At 33.0% G+C, this 24,680-nt stretch overlaps 1 protein-coding gene across 1 annotated transcript in view; it reads right to left on the bottom strand.

The window, feature by feature from the left end:
* Positions 1-24,262, bottom strand: part of LOC123525010 (NXPE family member 3-like) — a 30,301-nt gene extending 6,039 nt beyond the window's left edge. Inside the window, exons 1-3 of the mRNA XM_045303685.2 lie at positions 23,805-24,262; positions 23,382-23,551; positions 151-323 (exon numbers count right to left, since the gene is read on the bottom strand). Of these exons, the coding sequence (XP_045159620.2) occupies positions 151-323; positions 23,382-23,551; positions 23,805-23,849 (388 nt within the window). The 5' untranslated portion in view covers positions 23,850-24,262. The remainder of the gene's footprint in view (positions 1-150; positions 324-23,381; positions 23,552-23,804) is intronic.
* Positions 24,263-24,680: the final 418 nt, after the last annotated feature.

The raw sequence follows: 24,680 nt of genomic DNA, 5'->3' as shown, positions 1-24,680 counted from the left end.
CGAGAAGTGGATAATAGATTTCTATTATAAAAAAAAAGTATTGAGTATAGCTTCTACTCCATGGTTAATCAAATATATTATGACAATTTATAGAAAACATATAATAAAACCAAGCCATCTGATATAATATATATTTTATAAAGTACCAACCTAACAAATGCAGTGTAGACAATGTGGCGTCAGCTGCAAGGCTGATGTCCTGACATGGATGGTGTTGCAGAGCTTCTTTTTCTCTGATAATTTCATTTAAACGATTGTAGATTATCCGATGTCTCTCAGTATCTGCACATGATCCGTTTCGATCCTCCGGACAATGGCTATACCTTGAGTAAATATTTAAGGAAAATAAGGTAAAATATATTATGTATTAGGACTATTTTTTACTAATGCTAACGTTTCTTATTTAATGGTTTATTTAACGTTTTCACATTCTTATTTGTTGTTAAATTGAATCTTGCACGGAAATATTTAGCGTAACGGACTGACATTTTTTCCATTCTTATTAACAATTTGAAATGACATATCGAGGGTTCTGTGCACGATTATCGCAACTGCATGTTCATCTTTCTACACAGGAGAAGGGAAAACGTATTTCTTGTAAATATCTTAGTTATAATAGTCTCTTATATATTGATGTGAAAAGTAAAGACATTGTCTTTAAATACTATTCTTGACAGTGTTATATTCAGCTAAGTGACTTTGATTAAAATTTCCCTTTCTATAGCCTTACCGCTCACAATTGCAAAAGTTCCGCTGAAATGTTTGTGCAATGTGTACGATTACTTGCTATAATATTGCACCAATTCCGGGCGGCTTTCACGTAGATCTTATTTGTGCAATAATATTGTCGCTAATTCCAGAACGGTATCTTATATTAAACAGGGCCAAATAATCAGAATCAAAATTGTTTTAAGAGATTAAACAACTAAGACAACTATTTTCAAACTGTTGTTGCATAAGGAATATGGCTATTGCGACCTCAATTGTCATAAACCTACACTGAAAATATTTGTTTGTTCTTGGTTTAAGCTTTTTTATAACCGTATTTCAATTATGTAATGGCGGGCAGTGTTCATGGATTATGTACCAGTACACACCTGTGTCAAATCGTCACGGAGAACGAACGCGCCGCCCAGGGAAGGGAACTCACGACCCAGCGATACACAGAGGTCTCCCTGCTGAGCTAAGCGGGCGAATACATCGAAAAGAAACTAGCATATAGACAAATACTACATTTAGTTGCGTTTTATTTGGAACACAGGAAGTCAGACGCCTGACTAACTTTTAAACCAGGTGGAATTTGCAATTAATGCATATCCTTTCGACAGACGAGCGCTTTACCCACAGGACAGCCAAAACGTAATGAAACGTATCAAAATTTTGTATCTCTGTAAGCCGGCTATATTTTACGACAAACGTCCATAGCGTGTTAAAACGCATCAAAATGGGGCCTTTCCAGAAGCCAGAACGAAAATTATCGTAAAAATGTGATTTGTTACTAACACGAAATCCCGTGAAAACCTGGTTTTCGTCAGTTATGTAATCTTGTAGTTATGAAGATCAAAACGTTCTGATATTTCTATTGTAATTCAGTTTTACGTATATTTCTACTATGGCTGTGATACATTGATATAATATTTTGATAAATATTTCCACGTTTTAATACCGTTTGATTACACGGACTATGCTTTAATGAATGTCGCTGTTTTCAGTATCCTGGGCGTTTTACAATGTTTGTTTTAGTTTCAGTTAAAATTTACAGTGTAAAGCATGTTTCACTTTTGCACTAATTAAGGAGACACCAAATTACAAGAATACACAACATACGCACTTTAGACATCGCCTGGCCTTTATTTTTATATGTGACCATTATCAGAAAAAATGCTACGACAATTTCTTCGAACAGTAACTACCTGCTGCGAAATCGTGGTTTGTATAATTCTGGTGGGATTAAAAGTACAAAAGTATGTACATGTTTTCTTTATTTTACTTATTTCAATATGGATAATTTTACCAGACCTTTTATAAATCAGATTAAATTTCAGCATATAAAATATTTTCACCTGAGTAGCTTGTATTTATTTATTCATGTACGTACCGTATTTATTCAATTATAGTTTGCTGATAATGTGCCTTTGTGGTACCAGATAGGGTTCATCAAACTGCCTTTGCGCGAAGCAATGCCATTTGATTGACATAATTATAGGTGAAGTAGTTTTTTCTTTCCTTTGCTCTCATTAAGTGTAAGTTTAAACATTTGGTAGATTAGCCCCTGCCTCGTCCGTTTGCACGGTAGACAGTTTCATCACCAACGACACATGCACAACCGAATTTAAAGTCAAGCACATACAGTTTGTCCAATTAAACACATTCTACTTATGTAAAACGCAACTCAGTCTTATTATTTTTATACTTGCATATTTTCTGTATTCAGAAGACTTTGTTTGAAACCGTGAAGGGGTAAAACACCCGGGGCTAGAGGGCGTGGACGGTAGCATGCATTTCCACTACCGTCCATGAACAGGCTCAATCAAACCGAGCTTGCAACATTTTCGTATTTGTCGTGTTGAGCGAGCTGTGAAGTTTCCACTTTTTCTATTTTAATATCGAAAGAGCAAACAGAAGAACTAATCATAAGCTTGAAATATTTAAGGAAATTCATAGGAGAAAGTGGAACGTCGACACAGGGACGAAATATCGACTCGACGAACTTGCGCATTCTCTTCTACCAAGTGACATACCAATTAATGAATACATACCTGTGAGAACAACTGGAAATAGAAACTGCCTGCTCAATGCAGCAATAATTTGTTTATCAGGTACTTTGTTTATCTCTGTACAATTACTTTCATTTCGCAAAGTTTGATCATACTTTTGGGAAACATGTAAATTTATCCACTGGAGTATTGTATTTAATTTAGCGCATTTCGCTGAAGTATAGGAAATAATGAGCTCCAGTCAACATCAAAGGCACACGGGCACACAAACAGTCACACATTCTCGTGCAGCAGTATAGAACACGCACCTACACAGGTACACACCAACATGGAAAGTCAGTAGCAAATCACCTTATATGACATGCAGTATTCGTATGTATGTCCAAAACGGTCTAGTTATAGGTAAATGTTTCGTGATAGAAATGTTAAATGGTAACTGAACTCTGAACATGTATTATGTCTTTTGCGTCAGATCATTCACAACAGAGTTACAGATATTTTTCTTTTGTTTTTGTTATGTAGCAGACAGTGTCGTCAGAGATTAAATAAGTAAAAATAAATTAACGGAAACTTGGATCATACGATATCCCATCCCGTCAATCAGATGTTTCTGATCTACCCATAATCAGAGTGAGTACAATATTGACTCTAATAGTTTCGGGCATAATCTCTATATCGGTTACAAATATTGGAAAATGTTAAAATTGTAAAACACTTTTAGGATGCGTTTAGGGCTCTTTAAAACTATCTTCATGCACTAAAAATCAATTCATTATAACACAATGGCGCACTTTGTTTCAGTTATGATAACAATTTTCTGTAATTAAACTCGTAGTTTTCATGCGAGTACAATTTAATATTTGTGGGATTGAAAAACAAATCAGCGACGAGATACGTAAAACGGACAAAGTATATTTTGACTGTTAGTATCGTTATATGACGAGGACCCTTTTAAACCTCGAATCAGGATTAATTTTATAACATATATCCTTATTTAACCCGTTGATCAATAATTTATACTATTGACTGGTCTAACGTTGAACAGTATATTTTCCTGTATTGAAGTCGCAGCTCGAAGAAACAAATAATGAAAATTTATTTCTGATCCTATGCAATAAAACACTAAATAGATCTTCTAACGGTTAATAGTCAAAACTATTACCCGGGGTCTTTTTAATGATTTTATTGAAGAAAAGTCATTCAAAATATATTGTTAAACTTCCTCTTAACTGCATGTCTTGATGTGTTTTGTTCTATTAATCAAGTTTTTAAATTAATAATATTTTTTTATGATTTTGTATGGGAAGGTAGAGTAAAAATCAAGAAAACAGTTATCATTAAAGAATATAAAGAAGGAGGCCTGAAAATGATAGACATATTTTCATATACATACAGCTTGAAAGTATCATGGTTCAAGAAATGTGTTAATGGAAGTGAGAGTAATTGTTTTAGATTAGTTAGAACCTTGTTTGATATAGATAAAGTATTTAATACTGGTAAACTGTATGCAGACTATACTACAAGAAAACTCACAAATAAATTTTGGATTGATGTTTTAAAATGTTTTATTAAATTAATAGAGTGTACACTAATTGATACAGCTGAACAGTTGTTAAATATGCCACTATTCTATAATCATGAAATTCTCTCTGGTGGAAATGGTATCTTTATAAAACCACTCTATGATAGAGGGATTCGATTTGTTAGTGATATTATGTCAGATTCTGTGTCTTTTCTTAGTTTGCAGTATTTGGAAACAATTGCTGGAAGTAAAATAAACTTTTTGCATTATGAGATATTAAAAAGAAGTGTACAAAGTTTTATATTAAGTAAAAATAACAACTTTGGTATTGATTACAGTGTGGTACATCCTTGTATCAGTAGCTATTTAATGAATGTAATTCTAAAAAATAATAAAACTATTTATAGTATATTTATAAAAAATAATGAAAAACCAACAAGTCAACTAAAATGGAACTCTTTGTTTAATATTAGTCTTTTAGATTGGGAATATATATATAGTTTACCTTTCAAATATACAAGAGATTCATATATTCAATGGTTTCAAACTAGAATAGTACATAGAACTTTAGGTACAAACTCTTTGTTGTATAAAATGAATATGAGAAACGATAATTTATGTACATTTTGCAGAATGGAAGAAGAAACTTTATTACATTTATTTTGGAATTGTCATATAGTTCAAGAATTACTTAGCGGAATAAAAGACATATGTGCAAATGTTAATATAAATATGGAATGTATGAAAAAAAGAATGTTTTTTTTACTTGGATCCTTCAGTTGTAAACCAAGAAATGTTGAATATGATATTTTGTTTCTGGAGATAAAAAGATATATATATTTGTGCAAAAGAAAAGGAATTATACCAACAATTATACAAAAATTTAAGTTTTAGATAGTTGCCGGCGACTTTCCAACACGATACTGAATACAGTCAAACCCGTATTAAAGACCACCTCTGAACAGTGACCACCTGACTCTAAAGACCACATGATTTGTTTCCCGTTTTAACATTTACAAGGCATTTTGAGTAAAGATCACCTGACAATGAAGACCACATTTTGGTTCTCCCAAGGGCGGCCTTTATACACAGGTTTGACTGTATACAGAAAGAGTGGTCTACGATCAACGGCATAGGCTGAAGTAGCCCAGAAGAGCCCAGTTTGACTCGTTCCAGTAAAAACTGCTATTAGATATATTGTAAGTATGAAAATGTATGATATATGCGACATAAAAAAGGCCCTGCCGCGGAAGGATCGAAGCCCGATATGTTGAAAGTCGATCGCAATTAGATGCACATGTAAACAATGACCTTGATAAGGGGTTTTCATATAAAGCGGTGCACATGAGAGACTTAGACCTATTCCTATTCGTGTCACTAATCATACATGTCGCAGTCCAAAATTACCCTGGCTTATTCGTTAGGTTTTGTCATATTAATATGAGTTCGAGACACAGGTCAAGTGATAACGGGTCTGTAAACACACTGATATGCGTGTAACAGGATGGTCGAACCAGGGACAGAAACTATAGGACCAATTTAACAATCATTACAATATTACAAGTTTATTTACAGAAAAACGATCATTTACAATGGCTGAAAAAAAAGCTAAACAGAAGAAAGGAAAGGAAAGAAAAAACTGAGCTCAAAATCTAATTTCTAAAAGATTTGTCCGTTGTCATAATTACGGCTGACTGTCATCGTGACGTTTAAACAGACGTTTCACTTTTTATTTTAAACGTAGGGCAGCACTAATCTTAGGTAAGATCATGTCCTATTAAATCACGAAGATCTTGAACCCATTCTGGCTCCCCATGTCCGGTGTTTATATCCCTGAGCTGTCTCAGTCGATTACAAAGATCAGTGGCGTGGCGGTAAAGTCAAAACCATAGGACGTAGAATCTCTGCGCTAGGAATTCACATCCAGGCGAGTAAAGGAAATTAATCCACGGACATCCGGTTCAGAACATCTCCAGGAAAAAAAGTCATCTGATGGAAGAAGTTAAAATATCTTACATATGTAAGCACCATAGCAAATACAAATAAAGGCATATAACTGCTCCTTTGGGTACACAATACCTCCGAGGGCTCCCATAGATAGTACGTGCTACGTGCATACGTCCCACGAATACAATACTTCACTTATTACTTCCATTATTTCTCAAATTAAATACTTACTAGTTTTAAGTTAAAGTATGATAAAGATATAAAAAGATTATGATGAAAAATTATAGATAAGATGATGATTAACTGCAGCTGTTATTCAAAGCCACAAATTAACAAAATGCAATGCAAACTTAATGTAACACAAAAGCTGGTATGAACATATTATTGATTACCATACAACAAAATTTTATCGATATGCAAAATACTTGCACACGATAATTCTAAATTGCAATTACATATTTAATACACTGTACTATACTTGTTAATGCATTTATTTATACATTACAATACAATGCAGTACCGGCGTTCCATAATTTACAGCGAAATGATCGACATATCCGATTTATGACCGAAAGTACTTAATAATTATCACGTTACACAATTTCCAATAAAAATATTACAACTTAAACAAACGAACGTTTTAGATTCCTGTTTCGAAATTAATAATTTACTAAAGTCAGACAAAATTAATAAATTAGCCGGACATACCGAAACTAGATAATCTCTTGCCGAAAAATAAACATTTTTTTTATAATTTCTTTTTTCTTTTTTATGACATACATAATACAAACACGTTACACTTGTTTTTGTACAATTCTGCAGACCTGTTAAATAATAATAAAACAGAAATAATATCTTTGAGATACATAAAACAATTGCAATTATTTCCCGTTCGGCTTTGTTTATAAAATCGTTTTGTATTTCAAAAAAAGATAAATAAATGTAACTACTTTGCATGATAAGACGCTTAAATTGAGAAGAAAGTTAACACTATATAAGATATAAGTAGAGAAAAAAAACATAGGGTATACCCATGTGCGCTCTTGATTACCTTTAAATAGATTATTTCAAATATTTTTCATGTGTCTCAGTGATGTACGTGGTAAGGATGCATACTAAAGATTTAAGAAAGACCATTTCTTTAAATGATAATCAGGTTTATTTTGCATGATCGCTATTTCTTTTTCTAGACAAATTCTGATATTTAAATAAGATAAAAACTGGTTGAATACGGGAACCTTTTGTCTATTTTTCATTTGAAAAATTAAATATTTCATCAAACAAAATCAAGAAATTTATGATATTGCATTTTAACCCCGTTTGCACAATGCCAAAACTTATACATTCTAGATTGAACAGGCACGATATTCCCTTTTCTGCAAGAAAGTTACTAAGTCTATTCCACAAAATTTGAACATGATTACATTCCCAAAAAAAAAGATGTTCTATACTTTCCACTTGCATGTTACAAAAATCACATAAGTTTGTTCTAGACAATTTCATTTTGTACAAGTACTTATTTGTTGGAACTATTCGCATTAAAAATTTATACTAGAAGTTTCTAATTTTAGTGTCCATTATTATTATTATTATATACCACATTTATATAGCACTCTTTTCATATAAAAATACGTTCAAAAGTGCTTTACATAAAAACATTTATATAATGTTCAATAAAAAAATGGGAATTGAACTATTATAGAAGAAATTAAAATTACATTACGGTAATAAGATACCAAGCATTTTAAATTGGAAGGTAGGCAGATCAAAACATGAAACAAAAATACAATATCATAAAACATTAACTGACCTATCAAAGACAAAGGTCAGAGCAGAATAGAACAGAAGATATCTTACATTTTGAACAGACAGAATTAAACAGTATGATGTCTGCGAAATGCATCACAGCATGCAAACCGTCCCGGATGATTGGGTCAATCCCTACCTAAACGGTCCGGAGAACATCTATGATACATCCCACAGAAAAAAACACCGCCAACATTATTCTGTCACACTGGAGTTCTTAATTAAAGTAATTAATTGGCCGGCAAAGTACCTACATTATAAATCAGGTAATCAGTGAGATGTTAGTTGCCAAAGAATTGTATGAAATAATGCGTCTTTAGCGCTTTTTTGAAACTTTGCACGGTCTTGCACTCTCTTATGCCAGATGGGAGGGCATTCCATAACCTCGCAGCAGCTGTTTGAAAGCTCCTGTCACCAAATCGTATTGTTCGACATTTGGGCACCACTAGTTTTAATGCATTATTCTGCGATCTCAGATTTCTGGATGGTGTATATATTTCTAGCATGTTCGCTACATAAGCTGGTGATTGATCTTTGAGTGCCTTATATGTATGTGTTATAATTTTGTATTCTACCCTACATTGCACAGGAAGCCAATGGAGTTCACGCAGAACAGGCGTTATATGGTCGTATCTGGATGTTCTGGTTACGATTCTAGCTGCCGTGTTTTGGACATATTGCAGTTTGTTCAATGACCGTTTTGGAATTCCATATAGAAGAGAGTTGCAATAATCCAAACGTGATGTAACAAGAGAGTTGATTAGAGATTTGGCTGCGTTTGCGGTTATATATTGTCTGATGTGACTAATTTGCCGCAACTGTGCATAGGAATTCCTACACACACTATTCACATGTTGCTCCATCCCATCCTCATGTTCGAATCCAGGAAAGCACCGAGGTTCCTGACACTGCCTGATTGTTTGATTTCAGAGCCGTCCACTTTCACAGATATGTTTGAAACAGATTGTGTCTTGTGTTCAGATGAAAATATGATTAATTCTGTTTTTTCAGCATTGAGTTTCAACATGTTAGTATTCATCCAACTTACTATATCCTTTAAACAACTTTCAACGCGATGAATGGTCTCTTCAATAGACATTGTATTTATTGGTTTGAAGGATTGATATAACTGCGAATCGTCCGCATAGAAATGATTGTTCAGTCCGTGCTTTCTGCAGATAGCTCCGACTGGTTTTGTGTACATTGTGTAGTTCTTTGGCCCCAGGACAGACCATTGGGGTACACTGTACTTCATTAGCACTGGTTGTGATAGCTCGCCATCTATGCATACGGTCTGGTAGCGGTCACTAAGGTATGACATCTTCCATGCGAGTGGTTTGCCTGTAACACCAAAGTGACGTTCAAGGCGATGAATCAACGTCCCGTGGTCAATAGTGTCAAATGCTGCAGAGAGATCAAGCATCACAAGAATAGTCACATTGTTCTTATCCAACGATTGAAGAATGTCATTTTGAACTTTTAATAGGGCGGTTTCGGTTGAGTGGAATTTTTTATAAGCAGATTGATTAACTTCATGAAGTTCGTTGTTCCTCAGATGATTTTCAATTCGAACATCTACCACTTTTTCTAAGATTTTAGACAGAAACGGCAAGTTTGACACAGGTCTATAGTTTTTTAGGACATTAGTATCTAGGCTTGGCTTTTTTAGAAGAGGTCTTATTCGTGAATGTTTGAACGCTTTGGGCACATACGCAGCATCTAGAGATGCATTCATAATTGTTGTTATCACTGGTGTTAGTTCGTCAAGACATTCTTTTAATAACCATGTTGGGATAGGATCTAGTTCGCATGATTTGTTCGCTGACTTTTTGATAATTGATTTCACTTCGTCTTCTGAGGCTTGAGTAAACTCTACATAATTGACACCTGTGTATTCAGTTTCTATGTCATCTAAATCAGATACAGATTGTGTTTGCGATGCTATATCGTTTCTGATTGTTTCGATCTTTCCAATAATTGTGTCCATCTTTGCTTTAAAAATTTGTCCATAAAATTTGTTACATTTTATGTTATTGTTTTCAACAGTAGATCCCCATTTCTTTTCTGATTTTATTTCTGGTTTAAGTTTTACGTTTAATTGGTTGGTGTATAGTAATTTGTTTGATGATTTTGCTGCCTGAATTTTATTAAGCAGGCTGTCTGTAGTAGTGTATATACAATGTTTTCTTTTTCTAAGTGATTCATTTAGGTCCGGCTTAATGATGGTGATAATTTGACAATATTTTAGGAATTCATTATCTTCCAGACTGTATAAGTACTTGAATTGTTCAAAAGAATAATTTTTTTTCCTGTAATCAAATAAGTGTTCTAAATATTTTATTCCTTTTTCATACCATTCTTTGTAAAAAAATAATATTTTATTCCTTTTTCATACCATTCTTTGTAAAAAAATGTTTTATTCCCATTCCTTATGTCAGAGTTGTTCCAGATTATCTGTTTTCCACTTATGTCATTTAATTCAGCCTTCTTAATGGTACGCCATGCAATAAGAACATCTTTAAGAAATGCGTTGTTTTTACATATGTTTCCAATGTCTTTATCATTTAAATTACATTCAAATAAAACTTTCCCCCTGCTGTTTTGAGAATTGCATTATAGAAAGTACCCCAAATCACACTTTCACTGTTACACATAAATCGTTTTATCCAACAGGCTTTTATCGAGTTCAAAAATCACTTAATATTTATCATTTTAGTCCTCCTCTCTCGTAATCAAGTTGTAGTACATCTCTTTTGATTTTTTATGGTTTATTGTTCCATATAAAATTATACATTTTCTTTATTATTTCCTTTAATTTTTCTTAAGACGGACTTGGCAAAACTGTAAAGGGATATATAGTTTCGGTAACGCAAATGTTTTTGTCACTGTAATTTTTCCTAGTAATGTTAGTTTTCTGTGTTCCCATTGTTTCAAACAGGTTTAAAGCTATTTAATTTTGGGTCTAGATTAAGGTCTACATTTTTATTAATATTGTTCGAGAATGTCATACCAAGTGTTTTTGCCGATTCAGATGTCCAACTAAACGTTTTATCATTACACAGTTTCATATCTGTATTTACTAAAGATCCCGCTCTTAAAATTGTTGATTTATTGAAATTAAGTTTTAGTCCTGATACGTATCCGAAATTAGTGATGACATCAATAAGTTTTTCGAATGAGTTTCTTTGTCCGTTGTTTAAGAAGGTTGCATCATCTGCAAAAAGTGTTTGTTTAATTTCTTTACCATTGATCGTCACTCCTTTAATGGAATTATCAGTTTTGATATAATTTGCTAAAAATTCAATGCATATTATGAAAAGCAGAGATGACAGTGGACATCCTTGTCGCACACCCCTCTTTATTGGAATGGGTTCGGACAAGTTTCCGGGTTCATTTTTAGTTTGTAAATATTCCATAGTTTCAAATAGTAACCTAATATTTTCACGTATGTATCTGTTTTTCAAAAATCCTGTATGTGCTTTATCTATTATGGAATTTATAACTTTTTTAAGACGATTCGCTATTGATTTAGTTGTAATTTTATAATCAATATTTAAGAGGCTTATAGGGCGCCAGTTTGATAAAGATAATGTATCTTTTCCCTCTTTTGGTAGTAATGTAATAATTCCTTGCTTTAGTAGGTCTGTTAGTTGTTTTGTTCTATAGGAATAGTTAATTGCTTTAACGTAGTGTGTTTTAATCGTTTCCCAAAAATCTTTATAAAATTAACTAGTAATCCCGTCTGAACCAGGACTATTTTGGTTTTTCATTTCTTTTAAAGCTTCTAAAGACTCATATTCAGTTAAATACCCTTCACGTGTTTCCTTTTCATTTTCATTTAGTTTTTTTTATATGCTGATTGAAGAAGAAGTCATATTCTGTTTTTATTTTTGGTCGTTTTGAATACAAATTTTCATAAAATGATTTTTCTGCTTTAAGAATTTTGACTTGATCATTTATTTCAGCATCTCCAAAATTTTTTTTTGAATATGTCTTTCCTCTCTGCATTTTTCTTTTCTAAACTTGCGAAATATCTAGATTTTTTTTCATTCCCTTCAATGCTTATTGCTTTGCTTCTAACTAAAAATCCATTTATTCTTGAATCGTTCAGTTTTTCAAGTTTTCGTTTTTTTATTTCTAAACTAATTTTATTGTTTTCTGTGTCATCAGTCACATAAACTACTTTGTCTTCTAGGTCTTCTTTTTCTTTTGTAAGTTGTTCTTCCTTTTCCACGCCTAATTGTTTCTTATTTGTGGCATATTTTATTGTTTGGTTTCTAATTGTGTCTTTTATGATTTCCCACAATGTATTTGGATTACATTCTTTATTTATTTCTACAACTTCATTAATACTACTCCTTATAATTGTTTGATATTCATCTTCGTTTAATAGACTGTTATTCATTTTGAAATAACCAGGACCTCTTTTAATATCTGTTAAGTCAATTTTAATCTCTGCAACTGAATGATCCGATTTGTAACCTGGTTTTATTTTGCAACTATGAGTAATATTTACTAGGGTATCAGAAATCAAGAAATAGTCTAGTCTACTAAAAATCATTGGTTTTGTATTAGAGTGCCATGTGTATTTTAATTGGGTTGGATTATTTTTCCTCCAAATATCAATAAGGTTACAGGAATCTATCAAATCAATTATTTTTTTCCTACACATTTTATGGGTATAATTTCTTTCATGTTTTTTGTCTCAGTTGTGTCTAAAATCGAATTAAAATCTCCCCCTAAAATGATGTTTGTGTCATATTGTTTTAATATTTTCAAGTTGACCAAATACTAATGCATTATCATCCTTTGGACCATAAATGTTAAATATCGTTATTTTTCTATCATTGATAGTGAGTTCTACACTAGCTAGTCGACCTGTAATTAAATCCTTATAAGTCATATTATTGCTTGAATAAGAAAATGATTCGTCAAAAAGTATGGCTATTCCGGCTCTATTACTTTTATTCCCGCTAAAGAAAGCTTCTCCCTTAAACATTTTACAAAAATTACTCATAGTTGCAAAATAAAACCAGGTTACAAATCGGATCATTCAGTTGCAGAGATTAAAATTGACTTAACAGATATTAAAAGAGGTCCTGATTATGCAGCTAGTCCTGACCAAATCCACTATCAACTTTTAAAACATTTACGACTAGAATCATTGGAGCGCCTCCTCGAAATTTACAACATCACGTGGAAAACTGGAATTTTTCCAGATTCTTGGAGAGAAGCTATAGTTATCCCCATACCAAAACCTGGGAAAGATAACACCACCCCAGTAATTATAGACCGATCTCTCTAACAACTTGCTTATATAAAACATTAGAATTAGTTTGAAAAATGTGCTGAGTTCGAAAGCTCTACTTATTCTTCAAATAGTCGAGCTACAAAGTGGACTAAACAAACAAATGACCAAGAAATACAAATTTAAAAAGCCCATATTCTGACAGAATACAAGCAATAGTTATGGTTCATGACCTATTTAGTCAACTATTGATGATAAACAAGTATATAAACTTTCAAGCTATAGCTCTTAAAGTATGCGACATTTAATTTAACCAAAGATTCAACCAAGAAATTCCAATTTTCTAGGTACACAAGGGATCATAATTCTGCCAGAAAGTGACAGAAGTGGGAATTATGACTCTTGGTGATCTTATGATGATAAACAGTTGTACTAAGTTTCAAAGCTATAATTCTAATTATTAAATAGTTTCTTAGAAAAGCGGAACATAAACAAAAATGTTAACCAAGACCAAAGCTGACAAAGATCAACAAATGATGACAATACCTTGTAGATTTAAAAATGAAGCAGATGTGCTGAAAATAATTCAGAACTATGTTTTTAATTATACTATCAAACTAGGTGCAATGTAAATTCTGAAATCTCCTAGACTTTCAACTGAATTCTTATGTATAGATGCCCTGGAAGTTTGGCATGTAAGAATTGTTATGATATATTTGTATCTGAGTCATATTTTGCCTATTTTTGCAGTGAATCATCCGAAATCTACCAGCAGTTAGTTTGCAGCATTAAGAACTTGCTATTTGCTTCATATGTCTTTTCATTTTACAAATTTGATGTCTCATTCTCCACTTGCATATATTTCCTAAGGACGTCTTACATGCCATAGTTCCAGCTCAAGTATTATTTAAACAGAACAGAACTGCCTGGATGTCATGGTTCCTACATATTTGAGGTACTTTGGTAATGGCAGTTTACTGAAATGAGAGAAATCATTAACATTAAGATCAGGTAGGAATATTATAAAAAAGAGTTAGTTTTAAATACTGAAAGCAGGAATGATGTCATATTGTATGAATTATGCCCCTTGAGAATGCTTATAGAATGAATTAAAAAAGACCAAAAAGGACATAACGCAATAAAGTATACCAGCTTCCAAGTTTCATTTGAATCTTATGAAAACTGAAGGTTGAATATAGTCCAAAATGAACTAATATAGCTGTAATAATGTTAAGTCCCCAGAAGGGACTTCACTAAAAATAGGATCAGGTAATAAGCACATGTCCACTTCATACTGATGATGTATTCCAAGTTTCATTTGAATTACATGAAATATGTAGTAGAAGCAGAGGACACAATGTACATATGTGATATAATAAAAAGGGGCATGACTCATAAATAATAATCTGATATGAACAACCTGACATTATGCTTATGTTCGCTTTATGATATATACCAAGTTTCATTTGAATATTGAAACTGTTGTACAGATCTATGTAGTATTGTCAAGTCAAACGGGGAATAATTAAAAAAATAGTTATCTGTTCTGATAATATGGTAATGTTCATTTCATGTTGATGAAGCATACAAGATTCATTTTAAATGGATGGAAATGGTACATCAGAATGTACACAAGAATGTCGGACTGATGGGCAAACAGTTCAAACAGTGTTGACACTTTATATCTCATGGATCAATGACAATGGGGTGTATATAAATAAAAGCAACCTCATCAAGATGTATGACATGCAATGAAGGATCACGCCAAGTCTAAACATGTTGTTTTTTTAAACAACAATACACTAAATTGTTGGGTGAGACAGAAGTTAGTTTCAATCACATTTTTCATCAATACACAGCTTGAAGGTATATGACTTATATGTATATATTAGCTGGACAGGTGCAAAATGATAGCAACACATTTTATGTGAAAGATAACTTCCTCATATACATGATCATAAAATGAAGACTAAAGTCATATTTCTTTGTTGGATTTAACGTCGCACCGACACATGACAGGTCATACGGCGACTTTCCATTTTAATGGTGGAGGAAGACCCCAGGTGCCCCTCCCTGCATTATTTCATCACGAGCGGGCACCTGGGTAGAACCAACGACCTTCCGTAAGCCAGCTGAATGTCTTTGGCATATGACACCACAGATAACAAAATATAAATCGCTATGAATCAAAGTCACAATAACTATTTCGTTTAAACGAAATAACTAATTCGTTTAAACGAAATAACTAATTCGTTTAAACGAAATAACTAATTCGTTTAAACGAAATAACTAATTCGTTTAAACGAAATGATTTCGTTTTTACGAAATGTTGTTTCGTTTAAACGAAATCATTTCGTTTAAACTAATAAGTTATTTCGTTTTTACGAAATGTTATTTCGTTTAAACGAAATCATTTCGTTTAAACGAAATAACTAATTCGTTTAAACGAGATGATTTCGTTTACACGAAATAACTATTCCGTTTTAAACGAATTAGTTATTTCGTTTAAACGAAATAGTTATTTTGTTAAAATGAAATGATTTCGTTCAAACGAAATAAAAAAGTCTCACATTACCTAAGTGGAAAAAAGTGCGTAACATGTCACTTTAGGGGCACCGTACACAACCCCAGCTCTTCACAATTTATCCAAAGTTAATTTTAAACTCAGCAAATTTCTGTCTTCTGTATGAACATAATAAAGGCAAACTATGAAATAAAAGCTACCTTTTTACGCCTTTCTTCAAGTTTCTGGTACAGTAGCTGAAAGGCTGCAGATTACTGACAGTTTGCTTTCAGAGAAAATAGCATCAACACGGACAATTGCTGCAAAAAAAGAAATTCAAAATGTTTTAAAATATGTACATATATAATAAGACATAGTTCGTTATACATACAAGATGATTGCCATCTTACATCCAGGGTGCAAGACTGTAAGATTCTTTCACTGGCTGTACGTGCAGATGGGAACTTCCGGTCTCGAGGGTAACTGTTTAGGCTGTTACGAGGCTCCAGCCGAGTTACGGCCTAAACAGTTACACGAGAGCTGGGTATCCCATCTGCACCTATAACCAGTGACAGAGTCTTTTTCTTGCATACCGATATCAAGAAATAATAATAAAAATAAAATCAATCGAACTGCTTTTTTTTAAAACTATTTCTTATAGCAGCGTATTTCAACAAAGCGCGGGAAAGCAACGTCCATAAACAGGAAAGACGTCATGACGTTTCAAAGACAAATAACAATGTTTAGTTCCGGTTTTGTTCAGTTGCAGCGTAACGTTATCAATTTTTGATAAAATAACGTGCTTTGAATCGAGAAATATACTATCAGGAACAAAGAGGAACTATTAAAATATTGGATTTTTATTCCGTTTTTTTTAAATAAAATATAAATAACTACATAAATCTTTTACATATATGTAGTTCGTGATACGTCATTTAAAGTACGAGAGTCACCTTTCCAGCACATGTAAAAATACTGGAAGTCACCGTCTGGTATGCAAGAAAGAGTTTTCCAGTACTGATGAAAACATCAAAGACTCGCGTAACACAACCCAAAGTTGTTTGTGTGAGTCGGTTGGTAGAGATTTTTTTTTGCATATACATAATGTAATCATAAATAGGGAAAAAAATCATCTGAATGTCCAGGAAAAGAAGTTGGGTCACAGCAATTTTCACAGGTAGGTCATGTTACCACAAACAAATGATTTTTAATGAAAGCCTTATATACATTTTATTTCAGTCAGAAATGTAGCAAGCCGTTTAATGGATTTACAAGGATATGTTTGCAAATGTTAAACACTAAATGTGTTTACCATATAATAGTTGGCAGTGTGCATTACTCTATTCTAGGTCCGGTAAAGGGATGCCTAACGTATCATTTCTTTACAATGTATAATAACAATCATCAAGGTTCAACAATGTAACAGTAGCACAAAAGATATGAAAGTCAATGCAAATGTTATACTAGAGAATATACCGAGACTGTATGTAATTCACACTTCTGTGTCAAAACTGAAACAAACTTAACAAATCCTCGGTTCAAGAAAACTTGATCAGATATAAATTAGTATAATTTTATCAGACTGAGCACATCTCTCGATCGGGGTAATTTAGCTCGTTCGGGGTATTTTACCCCGATCGAGGTAAAAACCTTACAAAAGTAATCATAATATACTAAAGTTATGACCGGAAGTGTGTAAAAGCGATTTCTTTTCCATGTCTCGATGTTTTCTAAGTGTAAAAACAATGAAAAATAAACTCATTCATGTACATTTTTCTTTCGCATAAAATGCGCATTTTGGGTAGAAAAATAGCATTTTTTTTTTAAAATACAGGCTAAAATGACCCCATACTATCACTTACAGTTACAGATCGAGAATTGTTATTCGACAGTTCAACGTAGCAACTCAATCGCCGCAATCTTGAAGTGAATGGATATTTTCCGTGATGCACACAAGCCGTTATTTCCATAGTTTTTAATAATAAGTACAGCCTGTACTCATAATCATTGAACCATCATGTTATATTTTTTTATTTTATTCTGGAACCTGGAGAAATTTTCTGTATTATTTAAAGGTCTCCCTCACTATACTAAATAATACGTTTTCCACAGCACTTTCCTAATTTATTTTATATTTACTTGCATAATACAACGATAGATAATACATGTCACTGTCAATGAAGCTACTGGTTAGTAATACCGGTGTATATATAAATCACTAACTCGTGTACTCATAATTTTAACATGTGCGAGACATTGTGGAATGATACTTAATTCATTTAGGTAATGATAACATTTTAATCGGACTTTATCATAGAATCCTTGTGTAATATCTTAAACTTTAAACTAAAATAAAACCATTAAATCCATAATAAAATCGATAAAACTTCGAAGTTTTGTAGTTTGTAGCATCACCTGGGGCACGTGAAGTCAAAAGTCTTTCTCGACTGAAAAAGTGTGATATTTACTGATTTTAGTCAGTATATTGAGCATATTATACACTTATTAAACACACCCATTCTAACAACTATGGTACCAACTCCATCGCTAGACTACAGAACCAAATAGTATGCCTTCTTAGCAACAGCCGAGTCACACGTCACTATAATATATTTCTGGCAAACTTCATTACTTGCATCTACTGACGTTTTATCATATGCTGGGCTGTAGTATTATCATTGATTGAATAATTCGAAGTGCCATATATATGAAGCAAGTCTGAGCACTCACTCTCTGCAAGTCATTTCAAACATTTGTAATTTATTTATTTATTTATTTTTTGTAATTTGTAAATGTTACGTATCTGCTTAACCAAAATATTTTACAATATCCCAAATATTTTTCGACTTTTTTAAAAAAGTAATTATTATAATTTTGAAACTCATATTGTCAACGTTATATTATTTCATCTACTTTACTAAACATTACCGCCTATTTTTTCGTAATAATTAGAAGATCTTACAAATGATATAATTACCTCAAGCTCACATCTGTTATAACCACAACCTCTTCTCATAACACTTTTGACATAGACACTTCAAATAAAATATTAAATCACATAGTTATATTTTCTATTTTCGTTACAATATTTGGTAACGTACATTTGATAACATAAAGCAGATGCCTATAAGTGTCAATTTTACCTTCAAAATGTAAATTTGTATATTCTGTCTTTATATAATGACATATTGTGTAGCTAGTAAACCATTTATGGCTAATTGTAGTGCCAGTCAGTATTTTCTAGAAATTATTAATGGTAACGTATAAAGTAGGCAGACGGCAGAATTTCTGGAATGATAGCTCATATTATACGCTTTAAGAAAATCATAGCGTAGAAATATCCCTAGAGGAGGGGATGGGGTTATTGTCAGCTCAAGGTCTAACAAAGTTTTGAATTCGCTCTGAAGTTGGTCGCAGTTACCACTTCAAACGTTATGACAGATAAAGGACATAAAATGTTGATTTATTATAACCACATTGTTTTAAGTAACTAACTTCTTTTTCATAAGTTAAATTGTATATGTTAATAATTTTGCGCACACCCTGTACTAAATAACACAAAAGAGTTGAATATTCTGTAGTGTGCATCACGGATAAAATTCATTCACTTCAAAATGGCCGCTGTTGAGATGCTGGATAGAATGAGAAACATTCTGTGGCTAAAGTTACAGCGTAATTGGGTCACATTTGTTTGTATTTTCAAAAATTGCGATTTTTCTACCCAAAATGCGCATTTTATGCGAAAGAAAAATGTACATGTATGTGTTTATTTTATTTTGTTTTTATAATTAGAAAACATCGAGACATGGAAGAGTAATCGCTTTTACACGCTTCCGGTCATAATTTTATTATTTTATGATTTCTTTTGTTAGGTTTTTAAATTACCCCGATCGGGAGATGTGCCCAGCCTGTTTTATTGACATCACAAACATATTACAGAAGCATTTCATCTTTTCGAAACATAACAAACATTAAATTAAACGCACACATATCATAGCATAGATACAATGCATCTCAGTCTCTCAAATTAAACCAATAACAAACCTTTTGAGGTCTAAAATAAATCTTTTCGCAAGTACAACTTATTTATTTCACATTGACGCTTACAAATGGCGCACAGACGCCTAAGGTCTATAACAATAGCAGTAACAGTTTTGTACATGTAGCTTGTATTAATTTTCAACATCAATACATAAACAGTACAACAGTCCCAGTAGTTTAAATTACATTCGAATTCGAGGAATTATCAATTATTATATTCAACACAATTCATATATTTTATCAAATTATTTTCTAAGATCTTTTTTTGTCAAAATAACATGCTAACTACTTCGTGCTGCAGTGCATCTCAAATTTTTGGTTTGGCCTTTGGGGAAAGGAAGTGGCTAGGGATCCGGTAAACAGACCTCAAGACCCGGGGTCAAGAGGTCCAGTATTTACATGTACTATTTAATGCTGTATTATCAGTGTCAGGGCTGTTTCCCGTATAAATCTACCTGCGTTAAAAGGAAGCAGTTCCAAAGCAAAAAAAAAGTATGTTTTTCCCCAATTTTGAACTTTAAATTCCCAATTAGTATGAATACTGAGAACTGTTTATAAAGGAGAGACTATATTTATTTGATAAATGCCTCCGATTATGTACAGCGTACAGATTCCTGTTTATTATTTATCGGATTTGCGACCGTATTTTTCCAATTATAAATACTTCTGTTTCCTGTCACTTACAATGCATTTAAAATGCTTTTAAAATGACAAGAAAAAGTACGAGAGCAAACTTTTGAAATCATCTCCCGTTTTTAAGGATAAAATATAGTCTCTATATACGCATATCTAAGGTACAGTCTTTGTACATAGCATTCGTATTGATTATCGGACCTCTAGACTCCAGGTCTAGAGGTCCGGTTACCAGACCCCTAGCCACTGCCTTGGGGAACATTGCCTGTTTTGTGGTACTGTACCATTTGACATGCACTTCGATTATATACCTGTAGGAATGTTCATAAATTTATACATATATGGCCAGTTTTTCCACTTTAGCACTTAGAAAGACTTAACCAGTATTAGTTAAACCATCGCTCAACCTTGTTTTCTAACGGATTTTTACTAATACTCTGCGGGTATAATTGCGATGTAATAGCTAAGCCTTGGTCACACACTATGAATATGTAGATACAGTCAACGGACCCTTTCGCTGTATTTTTACATATTTAAAGCGTGTTACTTTTGTGATTTACTACTTTCGAAAAAAAAAAATTCTCATAAAATTCATAGAAAATACAAAGACACATTTAAACACAAAAGCACTAGCGCCCGTCTCATGAGTGAAAAAAAACGCGTGCTGGAAAAAGGTGACAAATGAATTTAATTCAAGGTTAGACTACAATCATTCCTATGTTTGCTCATTATAGTCCTAAATGTTCCACCTTTCAGATACAAAACACGTGCAATATGCACTTGTAATTGTAAAATTAAATTAATAGTATAGATACTCTAATTGCAATTTTGAAATCCACACGTCATTGAAAGGAGATGTATATATACAGACGTGCGTATCCATATACATATATATATATATATATGCTCACCTACATATTTGTGCGTTCCATATAATTATAATTAATTACATGCATTTATATATTTATGATTGCATGTATATTTTGAAACGTGTATAAACGTAACGAATTTAGTAAAGTTAATTTGAAGAGATGAATCTGTTACATTGTTAGCTCGACTTTTCGAACAAAAATAGAGCTATTGCACTCGCCCCAGCGTCTGCGTTGGCGTCGCCGTTGGTTTAAGTTTTTTATAAAGTAAAACATCTGTAATACTAGCTTTACTGAGACAAAATCTATTCAAAAGTCCAAATCGTCGTACATAACGAAAGGGTTTGCTCCGATCCGTATCATTCCCTCCCTCCTCAACATTTCTGCTTTAACTTCAAGATGGAAATTTAAATCCATCTCTAAATATTCCGCCTCCATCTTTTCTTAAACCACTTATGTCCCAGGTTTAAAATAACAATAGAAAGTTAAGTCATTGCTGACACCGCTCGAAGTAGAAAAAAAACCAAGTGGATGTTTAACTTTTGTCGAGCCCGTTATTCACGTGCTGACTTAAGCGTTGTAAATATATCCGACACGGCTTAAGTCTGAGCTTAAGTCATTATTAATAGTTGAAAAACTGGCCAATAATCTCATAAACATTTTATCCATTGATTTTTTGCAAGCAAATAATAAAACACCTACCTAAGTCAAGCGTTTCGTGGACAATCGATGCCTATTTTTTCTATATCATCTGATCATTATACATGTCGAAATGACGTCAATCTGGATGTTTTGGGCTATTCAGAGCATATTCAAAGCCGACAGGTCTTGTTAGCACGATAAATGATAATTTTTGGCGCCCATCGTACCATCTGATCACTCGATAGACTGGTAATTCTAATTTGGAACGTGTATCATTGTTTATGTTTTTTTTTAAATCGGCATTCGCAATGTTTTTTCATGGGCGCTGTCATTGCATCTCGTTGTAAGAGAGTAGACGAGAATTCCGTAAATTTTTGATAATAGAAAACCATTGGTAAAAATTCTTTATGTATTTGTCTTTCTATTAATGGTTTTATTAAATGATATTCAAAAATGTAAAAAATCAAATAAAACTAAGTTCCTGAATGAAAATTCCGGAAAATACCGACATCGTTCGATAACTGCATAAGTGTTATGAGCTATTTATGGATCGGATACCTTAAGGAATAATTATAATAATACGACTACGGAGGACAAAACGGGACAAACACAACATAGATATACAAGAAAACATTGACTACGGGCAATATATACTTGACCATGCGACATACACCTGCAGCTAGGTAACAAAGTTTCTGTGTTTTGTACTCATGCAGCTGTACAATGAATAATTTTATTAACTGGTCATGGATTCTATTTATTTGTAGCCCGCCCGCTGACCTTAGTAGATAGAGCGTTCGTTTACAGATCGCAGGGTCGCGAGTTCGAACCCCGGGCGGTATGTTCTCCGTGACGATTTGATAAAATACATTGTGTCTGAAATCATTCGTCCTCCATCTCTGATAATTAAGTGGGAAGTTGGCAGTTACTGGCGGAGAACTGGTTTGTACTGGTACAGAATCCAGGAACACTGGTTAGGTTAACTGCCCGCCGTGACATGACTGAAATACTGTTGAAAAACGGCGTTAAACCCAGAACAAACAAACAAACAAATCTATTTATTTGTTAATGTTCTGGAAATTTACTCGTAGTGTCATATCATCAACATCCTTACCCACATTCGCCCCCCACCCCTTCCTCCAACACACACGCATACTCCCCCACCCCCAACCCCGCCAAAATTCTTTCGTCACAGCCGACCCCTTTGTTAGACTAGCTCCTAGACTAATATATATCGGCTTAATATGTATTTTTAGAACTAAAAGTAGTTATGTTTTTGAAAGATACATATTAAACCAGTCTATATTAGTCTCATTGCCTACTTATTTGTCCTTGCGTTTCTTGGAAATTGATCATTTGCCACACAATTTTGCTACATTCCCCGATTTTTGAAAAATGCTCGACGCAGTAACAAAATGACAAAACAAAACAAAAACATAAAAGAAACACTCACCGATCATGCTTGATTTGTAAAGATTTGCGTAGTACCTTCGGTACAGGGAGCGAAGTGCCTTCATTCCTCATCGGCACAGGCTGTACCACAGTACCCGTGCCTTTCAATACGGAACATAGGTGACCGACTAATATGTTTATGACGAGGAACGAACATAGTCCAACTACTATCTGCAATATTTTAATTGGTAACCATTTAATATTACTAATTATCATTCGATATTTCTGAAATATAGCAAAAATACTACTTGCGTTAGGTCCGTGAGAGAAACTGTAATGCATCATATGTCGGAACAATTTCAGAAATCACGTTATGTACGTGTGATGTGAATTATTATATTATACTAATTCGGAAAGCACGATGCTGATATTCATATAACACTGTCTTAAAAATGTTGTAAGCATTAAACATGCAAACGCTTACCTTCATATGTATACATTGCACATGTAAAACGTTTGTTAAGTGCATTTTATACCAATCATCAATTTTCGTACATTTATATTATCCTAAATGTGCCTTCTAATTGCAATGTATTTCTAAAGCAATGATCATCTAATTTTCCAGATCTGTTTATGACAGGCACCTAACAAAACTGATAGCACTTTTAAGAATTCCGCTTGTTTTCGAGTAAAATGCAATCAAGTATATAATTTAACACAATATTCAATTATATTTAGTCAAAGTCCATCATAAAAACAAATTTGCAGTCTTGTCGACATACAATATTGGTATACAATATTATCACATTAGCTAAATGTATAGATATAGAATTAAATGGTCTCTTTCCTGAAGTTAATGTATAATATGTAAAATATGCACATAATGTAAATCTAAGGTACAGGAAAATCGAGGTTGATATTGTCATATCATGGTACGGTCCGAGAATTTCATAGACGGCCGACAGCAATTTAAAACTAACATTTAATCAATGGGTTTAATCTCAGTGCAATTTATAACGTACGTTTTATTTTATCCTTGCTAGTTATTGACAACATATCGATTCCAACTCTGATTTTCCTTTTTTATCAAGAGAACTAAAGAAACTGTTTTATTTTGTAAGATATGGGAATATAACGATGATACTTCACTTGTATCATAGCTCGGTGTTTTTTCTTTACAAATTTGGTGCAGGGAAATCGTATACACTGAGGGTGCGGTAACTAAAAGCGTGCAGGTATTAAATACCCGCACGCTAGTTACCGCACTGTTAGATAGGAAAGTATGCCAGCGTGTCTGGAACAGCAGACAGCTAAGTGTATTTTATTGATTTTCTGCTCTCGCATTTGTTTATTTTACCTG

The sequence above is a fragment of the Mercenaria mercenaria genome, chromosome 3 (assembly GCF_021730395.1).
Source record: "Mercenaria mercenaria strain notata chromosome 3, MADL_Memer_1, whole genome shotgun sequence".
Classification (NCBI taxonomy): Eukaryota; Metazoa; Mollusca; class Bivalvia; order Venerida; family Veneridae; genus Mercenaria; species Mercenaria mercenaria.
This window is presented reverse-complemented; position numbering and strand designations above follow the sequence as displayed.